At 44.8% G+C, this 22,824-nt stretch overlaps 1 protein-coding gene across 3 annotated transcripts in view; it reads right to left on the reverse strand.

Annotated features, from left to right (window-relative positions):
* Nucleotides 1-22,824, reverse strand: part of HECW2 (HECT, C2 and WW domain containing E3 ubiquitin protein ligase 2) — a 222,162-nt gene that overhangs the window by 44,762 nt on the left and 154,576 nt on the right. For all 3 annotated transcript variants that reach the window (XM_040427416.1, XM_040427415.1, XM_040427417.1), the window contains 3 exons: nucleotides 10,865-10,989; nucleotides 6,904-7,089; nucleotides 4,490-4,624 (listed from right to left, as the gene is read on the reverse strand). In XM_040427416.1, the coding sequence (XP_040283350.1) occupies nucleotides 4,490-4,624; nucleotides 6,904-7,089; nucleotides 10,865-10,989 (446 nt within the window). The remainder of the gene's footprint in view (nucleotides 1-4,489; nucleotides 4,625-6,903; nucleotides 7,090-10,864; nucleotides 10,990-22,824) is intronic.

Below are 22,824 nucleotides of genomic sequence, written 5' to 3' on the forward strand. Positions count from 1 at the left end.
TTGATCCACAAGGAATCTGTTAGATCAAACCACGTGTTGCCAGTCTCACTGATGTCCTGGCACCTGTCCTGGCAAGTGTCCATATCTGTCACCAGGACAAACCCAATTTAGGCTATCGGCACACGTGGAATATTTGTGGGCAGAAAATCTGCATTAAATCTGTACCAAAACCGCATAAAAATGCACATAAATCTGCAGTTTTGGTGAGCTTTTTTCAGTGTTTTTTTAATGCGTTTTTTGTTGCTGATTTTGGTGTAAATTTTCTGTTATGTTAAAGGGTTTCTGTCACCTGAAAACTGAGTATTAAAGGGTTTCTACCATCGTAATTTGTGTTATGTAGCTGACTGACATTAGCGATGCGCTAATGTCAGCAGTACATAACAGTATGTTTTTTACATTTCTCCCTGCAGCCGTTCTGCTAAAATGCACACTTTTACAATATGCTAATGAACCTCTAGGTGCTATGTGGGTGTAGATTCAGCACCTAGAGGCTCGGAAAACTAACCATGTATCCAGCCCAGGTCCTCCGTTCTGCTCGCCCCACTCCTTTTGATTGATGTCCAAGTTCCATGCATCGTTCAGGAAATCCTGCGCCTGCGCCGTCCACTTCTTTAATCGGCGCAGTGAGTGAAGGCCGCGCTTCTGGTGCCGGCTTACTCACTGTGATGTAGTCGGCGCAGGCGCAGTGAGGAAGCCGGCATCAGGAGCGCGGCATGCACTCACTGCGCCTGCGCCAAATACAGAAGTGAAGCTGGCTGACATTAGCAATGCAGAATCACACAAACAATTGGCGTGCACTTTGGCACTTTGCTGGTACTGTATTACGCTGTGGTTTTTCTGCACGAAAATCCACACAGAAAAACCACACGAACCACCAAACCGCACTTACCTAGGCCATGTTCACATCTCGGTTTAGGAGATCCGATGCAAATGTCAGCTGTCGGCCGGACAAAAAGCCGCTGCATGCAACAATTTCTGTCCAGCTGAAACCCGGCATTTATGCTGGAAAGCGGCCAGATCACCGTTGGACCTCATTGCAGTCAATCGGGGTCTGGCAGTGAAGTAGAGCCAGAACAGCCTGCCAGATCTCCTAACGGAGAGGTGAACAAGGCCTAAGATTGGCCTAAACGTTAAAGAAAATTCTGTGTTCACAATAGAAGACCTAAGTTGCAGGGGTATCTCCTGCTGACAGGTGTACCAATCGTTTCTAGAGTTGTCAGTCACCAGTAGACTACACCTGACTTGGTCTGTGAGCTGACGCCCTTATTTATTCCCAATACAGTGAAATGGTTATTGATTTAAAGAGTGCAAACGCACACGTTAAAGGGGCTATCTGTTTGTAACTGATGACCTATCCTCAATTAAAGAGCAGCACAACACCCCTCAAATTACAGCAATGCAGAAGATCGCTTCACCGATTGATCCAGACTTCCAAATATAGCAATGACGTCAGCTAGAGATGAATTTGATTCAGCTGCTTATGTTACAAAGAAAATTCACTTTGTGACAAATTACTTCGTCACAAAGTGCATTTCTTTGTAAGTAGTGGGTGCAATGACGGAGAGCGGCGATTGTGTCGATCCCTGTCAGTGTACCCCTCAGATGTAGCGTTCATAGCTGATCACGGCATCTGAGAGCAATAATACAGTGTAAAATAGAAAACCATGTATAAAACCATACTTACATCGTCCATTTGATCACGAAGAGCAGGCCGCCGCCATCTTGATTGAAGATCTAGTGCGAAATCTAGAGCGAACTATGGTGACGTCATTCATCACCGCGCACGAGATCTTCAATCAAGATGGCGGCGGACGGCTTTCACGTGAAAATGAATGAACTTTAAAGGGAACCACTGGAACGTAGGTGAGACATATTGTATGTCTACTGGCACTGGATATACAGTAGAGGTCAAGGGGTACAAGTTTTGATAAATGGCTGTGTCTGTTCATGCTAGTAATGTCCTCCAGCCAATGAGCAAAAGTGGTTGAGCAAATGAGTGTGATGTCATTGGCAGAAGTGGGGCAAGCAGAGATGACATCACATCAACTAGGAGACCTTTCTAGTGCATCTCCCTCCCTTTGTATTCTCACCAGTGCGATTAGCAAGATCCATTGTAGACCCCAATTTAATGCATATTGGACTACAACCAGGGGGATGCTAAAACGGACAATGCCTCTAGTAGGATATCACTTTGGCAAGGTGTGTGTTATAGTAACTTAGTAGGAATATGTAGCATGAAGTCTAAAACCCAGTGTATATATTCAGCAGACACAAAGATATTAATTACTATCACTAATCTGCCACATAGAGGAAGACGACATTTAGTAGGTGTGTTGTGGTCAAATCAAGGCTGAAACGTGTGGAATAAAAATCTCATATACATCTCGGAAAACCCCTTTAAATGGGTTGGCCCATCATAGACAATGGGGGCATATCGCTACCATTAATCTATATGGGGCCAACGGAAAAAGCCGAGCCAGCACTTGGCTTTTTTTGGCGGCCCCATAGACATGAATGGAGGGCGGCTGCACATACACAGTGCGCCCTCCACCACCTTTCCCCGCTCCATTCTTGGTGTAGGTCCGTTCTTGGTGTAGACCCGTCCCCTTTAGACAATGGGCGCATATCCTAGCGATATGCCCCCATTGTCTATGATAGGCCAACCCCTTTAAGTATATTTAGCTATGCTAACACCCTTACAATGTTAAAATTTATAAAATACACTACATGCACATTAGTTATCTACAGGCAACCTATCGTCATCCATACCAGACTTAGGGTACTTTCACACTAGCATTTTTCTTTTCCGGCGCTGAGTTCCGTCCTAGGGGCTCAAATCCGGAAAAGAACTGATCAGTTGTATCCTAATGCATTCTGAATGGAGAGTAATCCGTTCAGGATGCATCAGGATGTCTTCAGTTAAGTCTTTTTTACTGATCAGGCTTTTCAGAAAACCGTAGCATGTTGTATTTTTACCTCCGGCCAAAAATCCTGAACACTTTGACTGAACGCCGGATCCGGTCTTTTTCCCAATAACTTGCATTAACGCCGGATCCGGCGTCGTGTGTTCAGTCAAACCGGATCCTGCTTTTGCATGTTAAACCCGAAAAATTTGAAAAAAAAGTTAAAGTCCATAAATGGCGGATCCGTTTTTACCAATGCATTTTTTCATTGTGATCAAAATCCTGATCAGGATTCAAATGTAATCCGTTTTCACACATTTGAACGCCGGATTTAAACAACGCTAGTGTGAAAGTAGCCTTAGTTCTGCATTTGGGTTTATTCTTTGACTTTTCAGTTGAGTTGTAAAAAGGTATTTTTTGTTGGAATTGTTGAGAAAGCAAATTATATCATATGACTTTCTGGAGATGCTGACTGGCTGAAATATATCATGTGATAAATCATTTGAAAATGGAGAACCAGGAAGTGCTTTTTTTCAGTCAGTCTGCTTGGTGAATACAATTACACCTGATAGCAAAACTGCATTACGGTATTCACATAGCTGCCCTTATTTTAAAAGGTCTTCCACGGTGGTATATTTTCTTAAGCCAATCAAGGACAGATCTTTTGGGCCTTAAAGGGGTTGTGAAAGAATGGGGGACTTTTTGGCAACCCCCCCCCCCCCCCCCACCACTTGGCCGGACCTGTAAAGGGAAGCTTCCTTACCTGCCTCCCAATGCTGGATCTTCTCCTCCTGGCCTACAATGCTCCTCTGGGCTTCCTTGCTGAAAACATCCAGTTTGAAGCCATCTGCAGCCAATCACTGGCTCCAGGGGTGGCCAGAACTCCTTACATACATCATGACAAATGGTCACATGACACAAGGGGATCCGGACACCGCCATGGCCAGTAAGTGGCTGCAGGCAGCATCAAACTGGATGTTTTCAGCTGGAGGGCCCAGTGGAGCATCACAGCCCGGGAGGAGAAGGAACGGGGAGCCATTTCCATTAAAGCAGGTAAGTAAGGGGGGGGGGGGGGGGGGACAACAACCCCTTTAAGGACACAGTGATTTTTTTTCCCCCTCTGCATTCTGAAAGCCGTAACCTTGTTTTATTTGTATTCATGAATCAGCAGCTTCAACTGTCTACATATTCAAGTGCCCAAATTAAATAATATGTACACCTTTGGGACACACTTTTATTATTGCATTTTTTCAATTGGTCATAGTTTTACCTACTTTGCAGACTGTTCTTTCTCCTTCTCACTGAAATCCATCAGAGCGCTACAGATCACGCCGACAGAACTGCTCTCCGATAGATTTCCGTGTGAGAAGGAGAAAGAACAGTCTGCAGAGTCAGTAAAACCTGAAGGCTTTGAGGACAAACTGTTGAAAATGTATAGTAACTACCCAAAAAATGCTTTTTAGTGCAAAATAAGTACAATGCAGCAGTAAAAAATCCCCAAAGGTGTCCATCGCCTAGTAATGGTAACGTAATGTAACGATGTTTAATTCTTCTATAATTAAATGATACAAAGGCACAGGACTAACCTCCCCAGCACTATGGCTGCGCTGCCTCGTTAAATGCTGCCGATGAAGCAATGCACTAGTTGGTCTGCTGCTTTGCAATGGAAGACGAGGGTCGATAAAAGTAGTGCTCCTGCAATTATGGTCAACAAAGAAAGGCTGTAAAAAAAAAATAAAAAATTATAGTTACCATATGCAATTTGTAGCCTTAAGGTACGACCACACGACTCGGTCATGGGGCATTCGGGGAACAGCCGTGCTACAGGCAAGGAACGGGCAGCCAATTAGGCTACAGCCTCTTATTAGGCAGCTGTGGCCTAATTGGCCAGGCGGTACTCGACCGCAGCTTGGCTGCTTCCCGAATGCCCCATGACTGCGTGTGCCGTATGGTTGTACCCTTACAATCTTGTAAAATCTGCAATATGTCCGCATTTTCACAGGAGGTGCCTTTCAGAGAATCCATTGCAAATTTTGTTGATTTCAACTGGAAGAATAGTGCTACATTCTTCACTATTCTTTTTCTCAAAACAAAGAAATCCTTAAAGGATTCTGGTGAACCCTATCATAAGTCAAAAGGCGCTTTGGGCGCTTTACAATTGATCAACAGGGGAGGATTGGCCATAGACCTTACAGGGAAACTTCCCGGTGGGCTGATGCGCAGGGGGCCACTGAAGCCCTCTTGATGGCCATAAACCAGGTACATAGTGATCTGATGCTCAACAGCCACAGGTGCCCTCCTGAACTCAACTGTATTACCGTCCTCATGACTGTGATGGATACTGTGGCTGGGGCGGCAGTATTTTGTGCTGTATTTGGCTCTGCTGGGGCGTGTATGGTATTACAGGCCCCGTCTATTTTGTTGTCCCCGCCTACTTGTTTTGTCCCATCTTCTGTCAATTTGGACCCACTTTTAGTTTTTTTTCCAGGGCCACTTTAACTTCCCAATCTGCCCCCGATTTTATCAATTTAAACCTTGATTTTGATGTGAACAGAGCCATATGTGTGATACATTTTCTGATAACCTGAAACATTAATTTTGTCATTGTAGAATTACTTTTTCATGTGATTTATGTAATTTAAAAGCTATGGATACCTGGGCAATTGTTTTTGTATGATTGCCTTTCACTAATTTTGAGCTAAAAATAATTTTTTCAGTTGGTATTGATTCAAAATGGTTAGCCATTTTGAAAAACAGGGGTTATAAAATTAGTCTGTTTGCAGAGTATCACCTCTCTGTCCTGTTTGCTCATGTGAAGCATTACCTCTTATCTCTTGATCTCGTAAACACTCATTATAGCTAAACTCTTATCAAACTAGTAAGAATATGGCTTAACCCGTAGGATACTGGAGGTTTTTTTGTTTGTGTGTTCATTTTTCTTTCATATCTTCCTTGAGCCATAACTTATTTTTCCGTTCACATATCCATATGAGGGCTTATTTTTTGTGGGACAAGTTGTACTTTCAAATGCCACCAACGGTTTACGGGTTTTGTTCCCACGGCGTTCCCTTTGCACAAAACTGAAAGGGGGTTATCTTAACTTTTAATACTTTTTACATACTAACGTTTATCCCCATTAGAGTGCTAGAACCTGGGATCTTTTGATCCTGTGTCCCATAAACCATAATAGAGAACTATTATGGTGAATGGGATTCTACCTCTCTGTCTGCTGAGCTGTGCCTCATGCACATCTTTGCAGCAGCCCGCTCCATACGAGCCCTTGCGCATAATGTAATACATGTACGGCATTATGTGTTAAGGGTTTACGTAAACAATATCAAAAATGTTTAGAGTTTAGTTCTTTCTAAAAGCAATTGAGATCTTTTTTAGGCATAATTATCCCATCATGACTTTCTGGTAATTTATAGCTTTCTTTAAAATCTCCTATGATCTTCTTAAAGGCTATGGACACTTTCAGGCCTTTTTATGATTGCATTTTACTCATTCGGGGCTAAAAAAAAAATGTTTTCAATTGCTTTCTTTTATTAAAAATGCTCAGCTGTTTCCGAGATACAGGGGTTAAAAACCAGTCTGTTAGCAAACTATCATTTTCTTTGAATCTGACTGCTCATATGTAGCCTTTATCTCTCATGTCCTGACCTCATTATAGCTCAATTCTTATCAAGCTGATAAGAATATGGCTTAAATAAGTGTTTATGAGGTTAGGAGATAAGAGCTAAAGGCTACACATGAGCACTCAGATGACAGGATTCAATAAAAACAGAAAATGACTGCTTGCAAACAGACTGATTTTTAACCCCTGTAACTCAGAAATGGCTGAACATTTTTAATAAACACCAATTGAAAAAAAGTTGTTTTTTTTGCCCAAAATGAGAAATGCAAATCATAAAAAATGCCCTCATAGAGTTTAAACATATAAACCACCACAAAACGGATATTAATAGCATTCAATGACAATCAAACTTGATTGTGTTGATACCTTGCTTTGATGATCATGCTTCATTTCCCAGCCTCTTGGTAACTCCAGTTGTTTATTGGCAAATACATTTAAAAATCCCACAAGATCTCGATTGTGTTGATAGCGCTCAAAATGATGAGTGTCTCTCCGAACTTTGGTGATCATATGCTTTAAGCATGTGTTATTTGTAAACATGCGATAGGCACTCTAGAAATATAGAAGATATAGGTGAAAGAGTAATAAACAGTATACATGTAATGCAGTAAAAACTACAGTACATCCGTCTGATAGCATCAGGTTTAGGGTCCATTCACACGTCCGTAGTGTATTGCGGATCCGCAAAACACCCGGCCGGCACCCCCATAGAACTGCCTATTCTTGTCGACAATTGCGGACAAGAATAGGACAAGTTCTATTTTTTTTCCGGAGCCGCGCTCCGGAAACGCGGATGCGGACAGCACACTGTGTGATGTCCGCATCCATTCCTGTCCCATAGAGAATGAATGGGTCCGCACCCGATCCGGATAATTGCGCAACGGTTCGGACCCGTGTTAATGGACCCTAAATCGACTTCTGCTCACTGGATACAGTTTGCCCTCTAACAGTGCATCCTCCTGTGTCAGTGTAGCAAAAAAAAGGTACATCAGGGACCTGAGTTTCAACTTACCCTTTTCTAGTGATTTCTCTATCATTTCTACAAGTCTATATTTAGATTGCTATATGTAGGTACAATAGCATACAGTACCTACCATAGAGGCAGACCACACCACTGCTATGGGGCCCGGAACTTAATTGCTTCTCCTGTTCCCTACATAGATTCACTGCACTTTTGTCAGCCACCACTAGGAGGCTTGGTTCAAAGACATAATCTATATATATATGTATAAATTCCTATCCAGTGAGCTCCTCCTAGTGGTGACTGCAGGCAGACAGTTTTATAATATACTATGTGAAGGGAAGCTAATTTATCAGTGTCATTTATGCCACTCGTCTAGTGTAAATAAATCAGAAAATAAATTTCTGAAACACCTGGTTCACTTTTTTTCAATTAAAAATGTCTTCTACTTATCGTAAATTCTCCAGACGTCTGTGAAATTGAGCTTTTTGTTTCCATTGCATCGGAGTGTTTGACACATGCACACTGGAAAACTGGGGGGAGCCCATATTAAGTTTTGTTGCAAGGCCCTATTAGATCTGTGTATGCCCGGGTAGGTGTATGAAATGCTGTATATAGTAGGGTTCTTCATAATAGACAGTTGAGACCATCTTCTTGCATTTTGTATGTTATTATTGCTAACCTTACTGAATTTTTTCACTTGAAACCCCAATAAATACTTATTAAAACTTGGAAAATCGGTATTCACACAACTGAGCTGTATGGAGCCAGAATACTTCAGCTATAAACTTGGCGTTCCTACTGCATTTCTATATGTGTGTAATGGATGTGGATCCGCTGTGTCACTTAACAGATCTGGCTTGGGGCAACTCCTAAGGGTGTTATCCAAGTGGCCCCTATACAGGGATCTGGACTCCCCTGTTTAATCTCCCACCGATTTAATGCCCTCTGCCTTTGTTTACTGGACTACAGTGATGACATCACGTCGACACAAGTGATGACTGAAGCCAATGCTGAGGTCAGTGATTGGCTGCAGCAGTCACATGTTTTCAAGGTGACTTCATCACGGCAGACCAAAGGGGAGCAATGGAGTGTTGTTAATGCTGGAGAACTGTGGGATTTACCAGGTAAGCAATGGTTGTTGATCCTGTACAGCCCCTTTTAATTATGCCCAATAGCAACTACAAAAATCGAGGATGAACAGCAGTCCTTAGTATAAGAGTAGTGGGTGCTCGTCTCCAAGGGGGTGGTAAAATCCCCCAAAGGTAGTGTGAAAAAAAAACAAAAAACGGAGACAGCACGTCCAAACTTGTGTAGCATCTGGATTAAATTCCACAAGTTTGGACGTGCTGTCTCCGTTTTTTTTTTTCATCTTTATTGTTCAATAGCAACTACAGTCACATCTGATTATAAGATCAATTGTACCAACTCATCAGTTAGTAGAAATGAGTGCGATATAAAAGAAAAACTAACGGGATCATTTAATAAACAGAAATACGCCCACAAAAAAAGGTCCTTTGCGCTGCAATCTGAAACTTCACCCCGCTCACGGCAGGTCTAAAAAAGTGGGTATAGCATGGGAAGGGGACGGGCCGGCTGGCCTGTCTCATTCATCATTTTCTACCCCTGTTTTAGGCATAGAAAATTGTCTTATTGTAGGACAGCAAGTAAGCTGTCTTACATTTACAGTAGAAGCGGCGGTGGATCTGCCGAAGTTATGTAGAGGCCAGCACCTCTACATACTGTATATTCCTGCGTATAAGACTACCTTTTTAACACATGAAAATCTTCTCAAAAGTCGGGGGTCGTCTTATACGCCGGGTATGTCGGGGGCGCTGCAGTGCCGGGACGCCCGAATTATCAACAGAGAGAGCCCGGGCTATTGCCTTGTATCCCCAGCAGCTGAGAGCTGCGATGTAACCCACGGCATATGCCCCCCCCCCCCCCCCGCGCTGTACCTTGTATACCGCCCCCTGCTCTGTACCTTGTATGCCATCCTCCCGGCCGCTCGCATCTCGCTCCTACGCATGTGCGAGATTTCATGCGGCGAGCATGGATACACGGGATCCTCACGGCCGCTCGCATCTCGCTCCTGCGCATGTGCGAGATCTCCGTGCGGCGTATCTAAGTGCGGCGCAGATGTGCATATGTGAATGTGAATATGAAGAATAACATAACAAAAACATGTTCAGGGTATAGGTGGCACATGTTTAGGGTCTGGGAGGCAGGGAGGGAGGACAAGGAAGGTGGTGGGATGCAGGGATGGTGGTGATACCATGGGATGGCGGTGGTACCTAGGGATGGTGGTGGGATGCAGGGATGGTGGTGGGATGCAGGGATGGTGGTGGGATGCAGGGATGGCAGTGGTACCCAGGGATGGTGGTGGGATTCAGGGATGGTGGTGGGATGCAGGGATGGCAGTGGTACCCAGGGATGGTGGTGGGATGCAGGGATGGTGGTGGGATGCAGGGATGGTGGTGGGATGCAGGGATGGCAGTGGTACCCAGGGATGGTGGTGGGATTCAGGGATGGCAGTGTTACCCAGGGATGGTGGTGGGATGCAGGGATGGCAGAGGTACCCAGGGATGGTGGTGGGATGCAGTAATGTACTGCTGTGTGTTGAAAAAGGGGTAGTCTTATACGGCGAGTATATCCCAAACTCTATATTTTCAGTGTAAAAGTTGGGGGTCGTCTTATACGCCCAGTCGTCTTATACGCCGGCATATACGGTAACTCTGGCGGTTCCTCTGCCAGCGCAGGGCCTTATTAAGATCAGCGTCTAAAATGCCGGTCTTAATAAATGTGCCCCAAAATGTATTTTGCTAAATACCTTAAAAAAATATCGAAATTTGCCTTTCAAAATCTGGGTTGCAAAAATCAGGGCAAAGTAGAAATTTTGCCCATGACAAGCAGTCAGATTTCCACCATGATTCTTCTAGTGGTGACAGGTTATTCATTCAGCATGAGTAGTAGTGAGGGCAGTGACAGAATACATGCAATAGGTGCAATCTGTGCAATGATAGATATGAAGTCTGAGCCTCTTCCAACTACCCCTTACCAGATGTATGCTAGCAAAAAGTAGAGGACAAATAGAAGGGAGACTGACTGCAGAATCAGACTATGCATTGTTTGTAGTCTGTCATGATAAGTTTTGCTATGGGGCCCCATGAGATCTGTGTACACCCCTGCTTCAAACCAATTAAAAAGACACTTCCAATTCAACAAATTTAGCATCAGTGACAGACCCTTCCATCTTAATAATTTTACAGTCCATAAAGCAATAAAAACCTCATATGTCCATTGTGATAGATAAACAGTACTACATTGCATAATCCAAGAACTATACATATAATCTTGTCTACTTACAGGGTTTGAATGCAAAACTGTAAAGAACTCTGGATTAGTAAGAAATTTCACAGGAGGGGAATTGAGCAACAAACTGAGCCTGGACCTTGAGGTAGAATGAGGAAGAGCATTCTCCCTCCGGAAATCTGCAAAAAAAAACAATTTTTTTTTTTTTTTTAAAGACATTTCTTTACTTTTTTAATGTATTATCCAGTGTGTAGTCTACTTGAAGGGTAAAATAATTACTGTACAATTAAAGCTTTTCTCTGATTTGATAACCACACATCTCTTCATAGATCAGTGCTTCCCACTGGGGGGGAGCTATAATGTCAGATATTTGTCTCTGCCCACATCTCATTAGAATGGGCGCTCTTCATTATGTCTAAAAATATATATTTTTTTAAAGTGCTTAAATTTACATGTTTCAACCGGACTGGTCTTGCAATTTTTACAGAGAGCATCACTCTTCCATGGTAAAGGGGTGCTGAATTACCCCTCAGCAAATTACCACCCAGAACATCAGCTAGTTGCACAGCACAGGCACTGTTACGGATCATTGAGTGTGGGCCCACTGTGCCAACTAACCGGTTTGACTTTGGGCTAAGGCTAGTTTCACACTAGCGCTAAAACCTTCCAGCCTGACAGAATTCATTGTATATTGCAGTGGTATTTGTCCAACCGAATTCTGGGACTAATGCCGGAAACAGGCTGGGTCCCATTATGGTCAATAGGGCTCGGCAGAGCTCCAGCCCTTTCCGGCTATGCCGCAAACAATAAACTCTGGCACGCTGTTCCTCTGGCGCAACAGCAAATCGGAGGATTTTAGCGCTAGTGTGAAACTAGCCTAATCTTAAGGGTGTTATTCAGGCAATCCCCTGGCATTCACCCTGTAACCCATGTACAGGGATCTGGACTTTGGTGCAAGGGAGAAACCAAACTACTAACTCCTGGGATAGCCCCAGTATAGATGGCAGCAGACCCACTGGGGTCATGGACTCTGGTGCAAGCACAGGGAGCACATGGTACAGAAAATGCAGGAAAACCGCAGGGCAGACTGAACAGGCTCCTAGACTGGAAATTGATATTTTGAGATTCAGGCAGCACAGGAACATGTAGACACAGGTTAGGCTTGAGAGCAGGGTGCTAGTGAATTAAGCCCTCACACACCCTCAATCAACAGAAAATTAAAAAGTTACAGGTTTCAAAATCTATTGATACAAAGTAATTTAAAATAGAAGGTTTTTCATTTTTTTAAGGTTAGTTAACCCCTTCATGCATTTGGACATCCAAACTGCTTACTGGGGCTGTGACACTATAAAGTGTCACAGCCCCGGAGTCTCCACTCTCCCTGAGAGCAGAGACACCGGGGAAGCCGGAAAGGGACCTATCAGAGTGGTCCCTTGCCGGCAAGTGATCCGATTGGTTAGTCTCTACAGACTAACCAATCCGAGCCTGTTTCAGGCTGTGATCTCCACACTGGAGATCGCAGCCCGAAATTGTGTAAGACCCCTTGTGTGCCCCTTATGTCTGTGGCCCCCCAGTGCCTCTGATAATGCCCCCCATATGCCTCCAGATGCCCCCATTGCCCCATGTAGCCAGCTTCACTGTAACTTACAGCTAACACTCTGCTGAAACGGCCGAAATCGGTGCTGGCACCGATCTCGGCCGTTTAACCCCATAGATGCCATGGTCAGTAGCTGCCCGCAGCATCCATGGGGTTGAGAGGGAGGGAGCTCCCTCTCTCTTCCATCGGGCTGCCGCTGCTGCGATGGCAGCGGCCCGATGGTTACCATGGCAAAGTTGTCTGGGCTCCCATGTATTTAAGGCTGATCAGACCCTGAGGGTTTGATCAGCCTTAGGGTCCATTCACATATCCGTATATGTTTTGCGGATCCACAGATCCGCAAACCACGGACACCGGCAATGTGCGTTCCACATTTTGCGGACCGCACATCGCCGGCACTATAATCGAATATGCCTAATCTTGTTCACAATTGCGGACAAGAATAGGACATGTTCTATTTTTGTCGGGAACGGAATTGCGGACCCGGAAGTGCGGGTCTGCATTTCCGGATCCGGGGAGCACATTGTGCAGCCCCATAGAAATGAATGGGTCCACAATTCCGTTCCGCAAAATGCGGAACAGAATTGTGGACGTGTGAATGGACCCTTAGTGTAAGTGTAAGGCCTCCTGCACACGACCGTATTTTTTTGCGGTCCGCAAAAACAGGTTCCGTTTTGCCGTGATCCGTGACTGTTTTTTCGTCCGTGGGTCTTCCTTGATTTTTGGAGGATCCACGGACATGAAAAAAAAGTCGTTTTGGTGTCCGCCTGGCCGTGCGGAGCCAAACGGATCCGTCCTGAATGCAAGTCAATGGGGACGGATCCGTTTGACGTTGACACAATATGGTGCAATTTCAAACGGATCCGTCCCCATTGACTTTCAATGTAAAGTCAGGAGTTAATATACCATAGGATCGGAGTTTTCTCCAATCCGATGGTATATTTTAACTTGAAGCGTCCCCATCACCATGGGAACGCCTCTATGTTAGAATATACCGTCGGATTTGAGTTACATCGTGAAACTCAAATCCGACAGTATATTCCAACACAGAGGCGTTCCCATGGTGATGGGGACGCGTCAGGTTAGAATATACTAAAAGAACTGTGTACATGACTGCCCCCTGCTGCCTGGCAGGTGCTGCCAGGCAGCAGGGGGCAGCCCCCCCCCCTGTAGTTAACACATTGGTGGCCAGTGCGGCCGCCCCCCCCCCCTCCCTCCCCTGTAGTTAACTCATTGGTGGCCAGTGGGCCCCCCCCCTTGTAGTTAATACATTGGTGGCCAGTGCGGCCGGCCCCCCCCTCCCTCTCCTGTAGTTAACTCATTGGTGGCCAGTGGGCCCCCCCTCCCTCCCCTGTAGTTAACTCGTTGGTGGCCAGTGGGCCTTCTCCCCTCCCTCCCCCTCCTTATTAAAATCTCCCCCCTATCATTGGTGGCAGCGGAGTGTACCGATCGGAGTCCCAGTTTAATCGCTGGGGCTCCGATCGGTAACCATGGCAACCAGGACGCTACTGCAGTCCCGGTTGCCATGGTTACTTAGCAATTTGTAGAACCATTATACTTACCTGTGAGCTGCGATGTCTGCGTCCGGCCGGGAGCTCCTCCTACTGGTAAGTGACGTCCGGCCGGGAGCTCCTCCTACTGGTAAGTGACGTCCGGCCGGGAGCTCCTCCTACTGGTAAGTGACATGACCAGTAGGACTCCTGCACTCATAAAACATTCTTTCCTGTATATTTACTTGTATATAAAGTGCAAGTGCTGCCAAAAATTACAAGGAAGAGGCACTCCAATACAACCTGTATATCACATAAAGGAGGGCCTCATTCACATTGTGGTACAATTGTTCAGGTAGTGGGACTCCTGCACTCATAAAGCCTATGCACTAAGTGAAAGGGCTGCCAAAAATTACAAGGAACCGGCACTCCAATACACCCTTTATTACACATAAAGGAGGGCATCATACACACTCTTGAAAAATTATGATTGATGGCCTGCTGGTGACCCTCAAAAACATTAGGGGCGAGGGCCTGCTGCTGATCTGACCCTCTAAAACAATAGGGATGAGGATCTGCTGCTGAGCTGACCCTCTAAAACATTAGGGGCGAGGGTCTGCTGATGAGCTGACCCTCTAAAACATTAGGGGCGAGGGCCTGCTGCTGATCTGACCCTCTAAAACATTAGGGGTGAGGGCCTGCTGCTGATCTGACCCTCTAAAACATTAGGGGGGAGGGTCTGCTGCTGATCTGACCCTCTAAAACATTAGGAGCGAGGGCAGCCTAATAAACATGTTGATATGATGGAGGAGGAGGAGGAGGACGAGAATAGGAAGATTGAACCATATACCCCTTTTAGTGGTGGAAGGGATGCATGGGAATACAGTGTATTCAATACACCATAAAAGCCACATTTAAAGTGCCTTTATGTTCAGCCGCTTTTCTCTGGTGGAGTAGAGAAGTCAGGGGCAATCCAGGCCTTGTTCATTTTGATAAGAGTCAACCTGTCAGCATTTTCAGTTGACAGGCGGATGCGCTTATCATTATTATGCCCCCAGCAGCACTAAATACCCGCTGTGACAAAACGCTGACGTCAGAGCAGGCCAGCACCTCCAAGGTCGAGAAGGGTGAACAACCAGTAATCGGTGTTGGCCAAAATGCGTATAACGTGAGGGTCACGGGAAAGGCAGCTTAACATAAAGTCAGCCATGTGTGCCAGAGTCCCAACAGACAAGACTTCGCTGTCCTCATCAGAAGGATGACTCTCAATCTCCTCATCCTCTTCCTCCTCTTCGGCCCATCCACGCTGAACAGATGGAATAAACCTGCTATGGGTACTACCCTCTGTAGCGGAGGCAGCAGTCTCCTGCTCCTCCTCATCATCATCTAATTCGCGCTGAGAAGATAAACGGAGCGCATCGCCACTCACCATCTGTGTTGATTCCTCAAAGTTGCATAAAACCTCACAGAGATCAGACATCCATGTCCACTTGTCGCTTGTGAAGAGCGGAAGCTGACTGGAAAGGCGACGACCATGTTGCAGCTGGTATTCCACTACTGCCCTCTGCTGCTCACAAAGCCTGGCCAACATGTGGAAAGTGGAGTTCCAGCTCGTGCTCGCGTCACACAACAGTCGGTGAGCTGGCAATTGCAAGCACTGCTGCAGCGTTGCCAGACCGGCGACAGCTGTAGATGACTTTCGGAAATGGGCACACACGTGGCGCACCTTCATCAGTAGCTCAGGCAAATTGGGGTAGGTTTTGAGAAACCGCTGAACCACTAAGTTGAACAAGTGGGCTAGGCATGGTATATGTGTGAGCTTGCCGAGCTCCAAAGCCGCCACCAAGTTACGGCCATTATCAGACACAACGATGCCTGGTTGTAGGTTGAGTGGCGAGAGCCACAGCTCAGTCTGGTCCCTTATACCCTGCCACAGCTCTGCGGTGGTGTGCTGTTTGTCACCTAAGCAAATTAGTTTCAGCACGGCCTGTTGCCGCTTCCCCACTGCAGTGCTACACCGCTTCCAGCTACTGACTGATGGTTGACTGGTGCTGCAAGATGAGAATTCAGAGGTGGAAGTGGAGGAGGAATGTAGGTGGTGGCGGAAATCCTGATGGAAGTAGGGCCCGCAATCCTTGGCGTCAGTAGCACCTGTGCCATCCCAGGGTACGACTTGCTCCCGGCCTCCACAACGTTCACCCAGTGTGCCGTCAGGGAAATGTAGCGTCCCTGGCCAAAAGCACTTGTCCATGTGTCAGTCATCAAATGGACCTTCCCAATAACTGCGTTGGTCAGGGCACAGGTGATGTTACGGGACACATACTGGTGTAAGGCGGGGATGGCACACCGGGAAAAATAGTGGCGGCTGGGGACTGAGTAACGAGGGACAGCCACCGGAAAGCCTCTGTGTCCACAAGCCTAAATGGCAACATTTCCAGGGCCAGCAATTTGGAAAGGTACGCATTTAGTGCTATAGCCTGTGGGTGGGCGGCTGGGTATTTGCTCTTTCGTTCAAAGGCCTGGGGTATGGACATCTGTACGCTGCGCTTGGACACAGAAGTGGATGTGCTAGATAATGGTGCTTGCGAAGGTCCGGGTGCAGGGCGGGAGGCATCTGGGCCTGCTTCTTGGACAGGGGATTGGCCTGCACGTAATCACAGGGTAAGAGGAAGCAGTAGTGTGAACCGCAGACACTGATTGTGGACCCAGGTGTTTGGCCCACCTATTAGGGTGCTTTGATGCCATGTGGCAGATCATGCTGGTGGTGGTGAGGTTGCTAGTGTTCACGCCCCTGCTCATTTTGGTACGACACAGGTTGCAAATGACAATTCTTTTATCGTCCACACTTTCCTCAAAAAAGCACCAGACTGCGGAACACCTACCCAGTTGCAGGCCTGTTTGGTGTGGCCAGCCTTCTCCCTTTTGCCACTCCACTGCCTCTTTCAGTCTGTTGCAGTGCTGCGGATCCTTCCCCTCTGTACTGCTGTCCTCGCTCGGCTTGCCACCTTCCCAGGTTGGGTCAGTAATTTCATCATCTACCACCTCCTCTTCCACTTCCTCACCTTGGTCATCCTCCTGACTTGTTGACCTAACAAGAACCTTACTTATTGACAACTGTGTCTCATCCTCATCATTAACCTCTTGAGACACTAATTGGGGTTGATTTATTGACAACTGTGTCTCATCATCATCATCCACCTCGTGAAACACTAATTGCCGTTCCCCACCGTCATCTTTTTCTGACTGTGGATGCTTAAGGCCTCTTTCACATGGGCGTTGCGGGAAAATGTGCGGGTGCATTGCGAGAACACCCGCGATTTTTCCGCGCGAGTTCAAAACATTGTAATGCGTTTTGCACTCGCGTGAGAAAAATCACGCATGTTTGGTACCCAAACCCGAACTTCTTCACAGAAGTTCGGGCTTAGGTTAGGTGTTGTGTAGATTGTATTATTTTCCCTTATAACATGGTTATAAGGGAAAATAATAGCATTCTGAATACAGAATGCTTAGTAGGTGATCAATTGAGGGTTAAAAAAAATAAAAAAATTAACTCACCTTCTCCTTTTGTTCGCGTAGTTCCCGGTCTCTTCTTTACTTCTTTAATGATGAGCTGTGGGCTAAAGGACCTTTGGTGACGTCAGATCACATGCTTCAATCACATGGTCCATCACCGTGGTGATAGACCATGTGATTGGAGCATGTGATCTGACGTCACCACAGGTCCTAGCCGATAGTTCATCTTTTGAGAAGTAAAGAAGACACCGGGAACTACGCGAACAAGAGGAGAAGGTGAGTTAATTTTTTTATTTTTTTTTAACCCTCAATTGATCACCTACTAAGCATTCTGTATTCAGAATGCTATTATTTTCCCTTATAACCATGTTATAAGGGGAAATAATACAGTGAATAGACTGTCACCTAGCAACCATGCGTGAAAATCGCACCGCATCCGCACTTGCTTGCGGATGCTTGCGATTTTCACGCAACCCCATTCACTTCTATGGGGCCTGCGTTGCGTGAAAAACGCAGAATATAGAGCATGCTGCGATTTTCATGCAACGCACAAGTGATGTGTGAAAATCACCGTTCATGTGAACAGCCCCATAGAAATGAATGGGTCGGTATTCAGTGCGGGTGCAATGCGTTCACCTCACGCATCGCATCCGCGCGGAATACTCGCCTGTGTGAAAGGGGCCTAAGAGTTTGGGAATCAGTGCACAAGATCTCCTCATGTCCCTCTTCAAGATGCCATGGCAAAAGGCCCAAATCAAGGAATGGCCCTGAAAAGAGCTCTTTGGAATATCCAAGTGTGGGATCACTTGTTTGCCAAGACTCTCCATAGTGGAAGGAAGGAGGATCAGGGTGAGGATTCTGTTGACCAGACTCATTGCTACTGAGACTGGACTTTGTGGAAGACAGGGTGGCGCTTAACTGACGTAAATATCATCTGCTGCTATCCAACCGACCACCTGGTTGCACTAGTGTGACTTCGAGAATGGTGTCCTGCGTCGCCCTGCAAACTGGGACATGAAGCTAGGTATCGTGGATGAGCTTGTTTCTTGTGCTCTGGCAGTAGGCACAGTTTCATCGCGCCCAGGGCCACAGCCTCTGCGTGCACCATCAGCAGCACAGCCACTTCCCCGTCCCTTACTGCTCGCCTTTAGCATATTAAATGGTATAGATGCTTGCAAGTATGTCACACGTACAGTAGCGCAGGTTTTGTAAGTGTATGCGCAAATACATTAAACTGAATGTCACAGATATTTAGGATGCACAAACGTTACACAGGAGATGTAGCACAGGTAATGTCGCTGTCACCAGCAGCAAACAAATTACACTGAATGTCACAGATATTTAGGATGTGCAAACGTTATACAGGAGATGTAGCGCAGGTAATGTCGCTGTTACCAGCGGCGAAAAAATTCAACTGAATGTCACACATATTTAGGATGCACAAGAGTTATACAGGAGATGTAGCGCAGGTAATGTCACTGTCACCAGCGGCAAAACAATTAAACTGAATGTCACAGATATTTAAGATGCACAAGAGTTATACAGGAGATGTAGCGCAGGTAATGGCGCTCAATGTCACAGATATTTAGGATGCGCAAATGTAACAGATGTAGAAAAGGTTGTGTCACTGTCAGCAGCGGCCAAACAATTGCACGCAATTTAGCGCAGGTTGCGCTAATAATATACAGTATATTGCAGCCAGATAAAACAATAGTCCTTAAAAGGACTTTTGAGTCTCTAACACCTTTCAAGACTAAACCCTGCCTAAAAATAAATAAATAAATAAATAATTTGTGTCCCTACACTATCTGTTCCTTCTGCTGCAGTTCTCCCTGACTAAGACTGAGCCGAACCACGTGTCATCGGGTGCTATATATGACACGTTTACGGCCAGCTAATCATTGTAGGCCAGTAACCAACATGGCTACGACATTACAGTGAGGGCCAGTACTTCCCCGCACGTTTATTGGCTGCGTAGCTCGAGTGAAAATGGTGTTCGGCCGAGCATGCTCGCCCAACACTAATATGTACCCCAAAATGATACCAATAGAAACTACAGCTTCTCCCGCAAAAAACAAGCCCCCATACAGCTACATTGATGAAAAAATAAAAATGTTTTGGACTTTAGAATATGGCGATGCAAAATATCATTGGTTTATAACACAAAAGGGAATTTATGCTGAAAAAGTAGTAAAACATAAAAAAAAAACTATATAAATTTGGTATCGCCATAACCGTATCAACCCACAAAATAAAATAATCATATAATATTTACCACAAGAGGAATCCCATAAAAAATTAAAAACACTGACAGAATTGCCATTTTTGCCCACTTCACCTCTACAAAAAATAGTATAAAAAGTGATCAAAAAGACATATGTACCCAAAAATGATACCACTAGAAACTACAGCTCGTCCCGCAAAAAACAAGCCCCCATACAGCTACATTGGTGGAAAAAAATATATATATGTTATGGACTTTAGCATATGGTGATGCAAAATATCATTTGTGGGATGCATTTTCTCCTGTTACCCCTTGTGAAAATAAAAAATGTGGGGCAAAAACAACTTGGAAATAAAAAAAACATAATTTTTACAGCCATGTGTTTCTAAATTTTATGAAACGCTTGTTGGGTCAAAGCATTCACTTCACCCCTAGATTTATTCCTTGAGAAGTGTAGTTTCCAAAATGGGGTCACTTTTTGGGGTTTTCTTTCTAGGGGTACCTCAGGGTCTCTTCAAATGTAACATGGCACCTGAAAACAATACCAGCAAAATCTACCCTCCGTTAACCATACGGTGCTCATTTCCCTCTGCACCCTGCCATGCGCCCATACTGCAGGTTACAACCACATATGGGGTGTTTCTGTAAACTGCAGAATCAGGGTAATAAATACTGAAGTTTCTTTGACTGTTAACCCTTGCGGTGTCACAGGAAAATTGGATTCAAATGGAAATCTTAAAAAAATAAAAAATTTAAATTCCCCCTCCAATTTGCTTACATTCTTGTGGAACACCTAAAGGGTCAATAAGGTTTGTAAAATCAGTTCCGTTTTAAAGTCCTTAAAGAAGTGGGTTTTGGAAATTTTCTTTAAAGTTTTAACATTTGCTTCTAAACTTCTAAGTAGAGATGGGACAACGAATCCGTCGAATCCACGAATCCTTCGAATCTTGCTGGATTCGAAGGATTCGTGGACTCGAATGCCGACCTCATTTTCAAAATTCGAATCCGACGAATCCCGGGCATAGTCATCTGTATTGCCGTCCTCAGGACAGCGATACAGATGCCTTGCCTGTGCTGCAGCAGGAGAGAGAGATGGTTGTCTGCTGGGACTCGAACCCACAACCTTCTGTATCAGAGACAACGCACTTACCCACACAGCTATTAGAGCTGTATAGCTACTGACTGAAAAAATATGAGACTTAGACTCTGTTAGCTGTTTTAGCCAGTGTACATCTATACACATAACAGCTGGCCCATTGGGGGGGGGAGTTGGCACTATGATACTGGCACATAGGGGGGGGAAGGAGAGAGGCACTTAATACTGGCACATGGGGGGGGGGAGATGGCATTATGATACTGGCACATGGAGAGGTGGGTGGGAAGGAGAGAGGCACTTGATACTGGCACATGGGGGGAGATCGCACTATGATACTGGGACATGGGGGGGAGAGGCACTTGATACTGGCACATGATAGGGGGGCATCTACATCTATGGGGACACTTACTAGCATATTATTGGGGGGCATTATGGGGGTCCATTTTTACTAGCCCATTATTGGGGGGCACTATGGGGGCATCTACTGAGGCCACAAAGAAGGGGTATTTTATATGGGGGGGCTTTGTGTGGTACTACAATTATCAGGGGGTTTATCTGTTTCTGCAGTATAATATTGGGGAGCACAGTGGCACAGTATTGGGGGTGGTAGGATGATTTGTCCAAAAGATGCGAGAATGATGGAAAAAGTAGTAAACTAAGATTAATTTTTTTTGTCAAACTGCAGAGACAAAAAATGGCTGAAAACTGGTGGTCTGTTCTGAAGGTCTGAAAGGAGAAGATGAGGAAGAGGGAAGGAACATCTACATCAAAGGAGACGTCACTGGATGTAAGAGGTATGTGCGCTGTATTATCCTGTATTTCCAATTTTTTTCGAATCCAAATCCGAATACTTTGTTGAAAAAGTAAGGACTCTTTATTTTTTCATATTAAAAGAACATTGAGTTTGGATCACTTTGTTTCTTACACCGTTCACACAATTCTTATGCACAGGATTCGTAGGATTCGAGATGCGAGAGATCCGAGAACCTTTTTGTATTCGGATTCGAAAAAAAATTGGATTCGTCCCACCTCTACTTCTAAGCCTTCTAACTTCCTGAAAACATAAAATGACATTTAAAAAATGATGCCAACATAAAGACATAGACATATGGGAAATGTAAAGTAATAACTATTTTATGAAGTATCACTATCCGTCTTGAAAGCAGAGAAATTCAAATTTTTCTATGCATAAAAGAAAAATGTATCAACTAAAATTCACCACTAACATAAAGTATGATGTGTCACAAACCATCTTAGAATCGCTTGGATAAGTAAAAGCGTTCCAAAGTTATTACCACATAAACTGACACATGTCATATTTGAAAAATGGGGCTGCGGCATTTGGTCCAAACTGGCTGTCGCTTAAAGGTGTTAAACATAAAAAACTAGCACAAAGCATGACATCCAAAAGATGATATTATTAGAACTGGTTTCTATGTATCACCGTTGATCTGGTTAGATCTTTTGGATGTCACATAATAAAATTACCTTGTATATTTGAGTATTAGGTACCTTTATCACATAAAGTTATCTACTTAGCTTTTGGGTATTTTTATCCTACTTGTTCACTGACTGTCAGCTTATTGCCTTATCGGTTATATATGTCTGGGCATTTCTGAACTCGTATTGATGTCATTATTTTACACTCTTGCTTTACTAGGGATAGCACTGCAACAGGATGACATTTTTGTGATTCCTAATTTTGTTTGCATTTAATTGATTTTAAACAATAAAGCGTGCGTATAGTGTATTATGGAAGCCATCAAAGGAGTCAAAGTCCCCTAAGCGACTAATAAGTGGTTAAAATAGAAATAAAGTTTTATTTCAAACAAATCTCTGAAGTAAAAAAAAAACAAAAACATCTTTTTCCATTGAAAAAATAAATGCTTTGCAGTGTAAAGAATTGAAAAAATAAAATCCTCTCTACATGTTTGGTATCGCCGCATCCATAACAACCTGAATTATACAATTAGATCTCGCGCATACAGGGGCGCATGCGCACTTCGCTGTAAGAAACCAAATGGAGAAGTCTGCACGGGCGCATCAGGCAGAGCCCTGTGCGCAAGCGCAAGATCTTACAGCAGAAGGAGGGGG

The sequence above is a fragment of the Bufo bufo genome, chromosome 4 (genome assembly GCF_905171765.1).
Source record: "Bufo bufo chromosome 4, aBufBuf1.1, whole genome shotgun sequence".
NCBI lineage: Eukaryota > Metazoa > Chordata > Amphibia > Anura > Bufonidae > Bufo > Bufo bufo.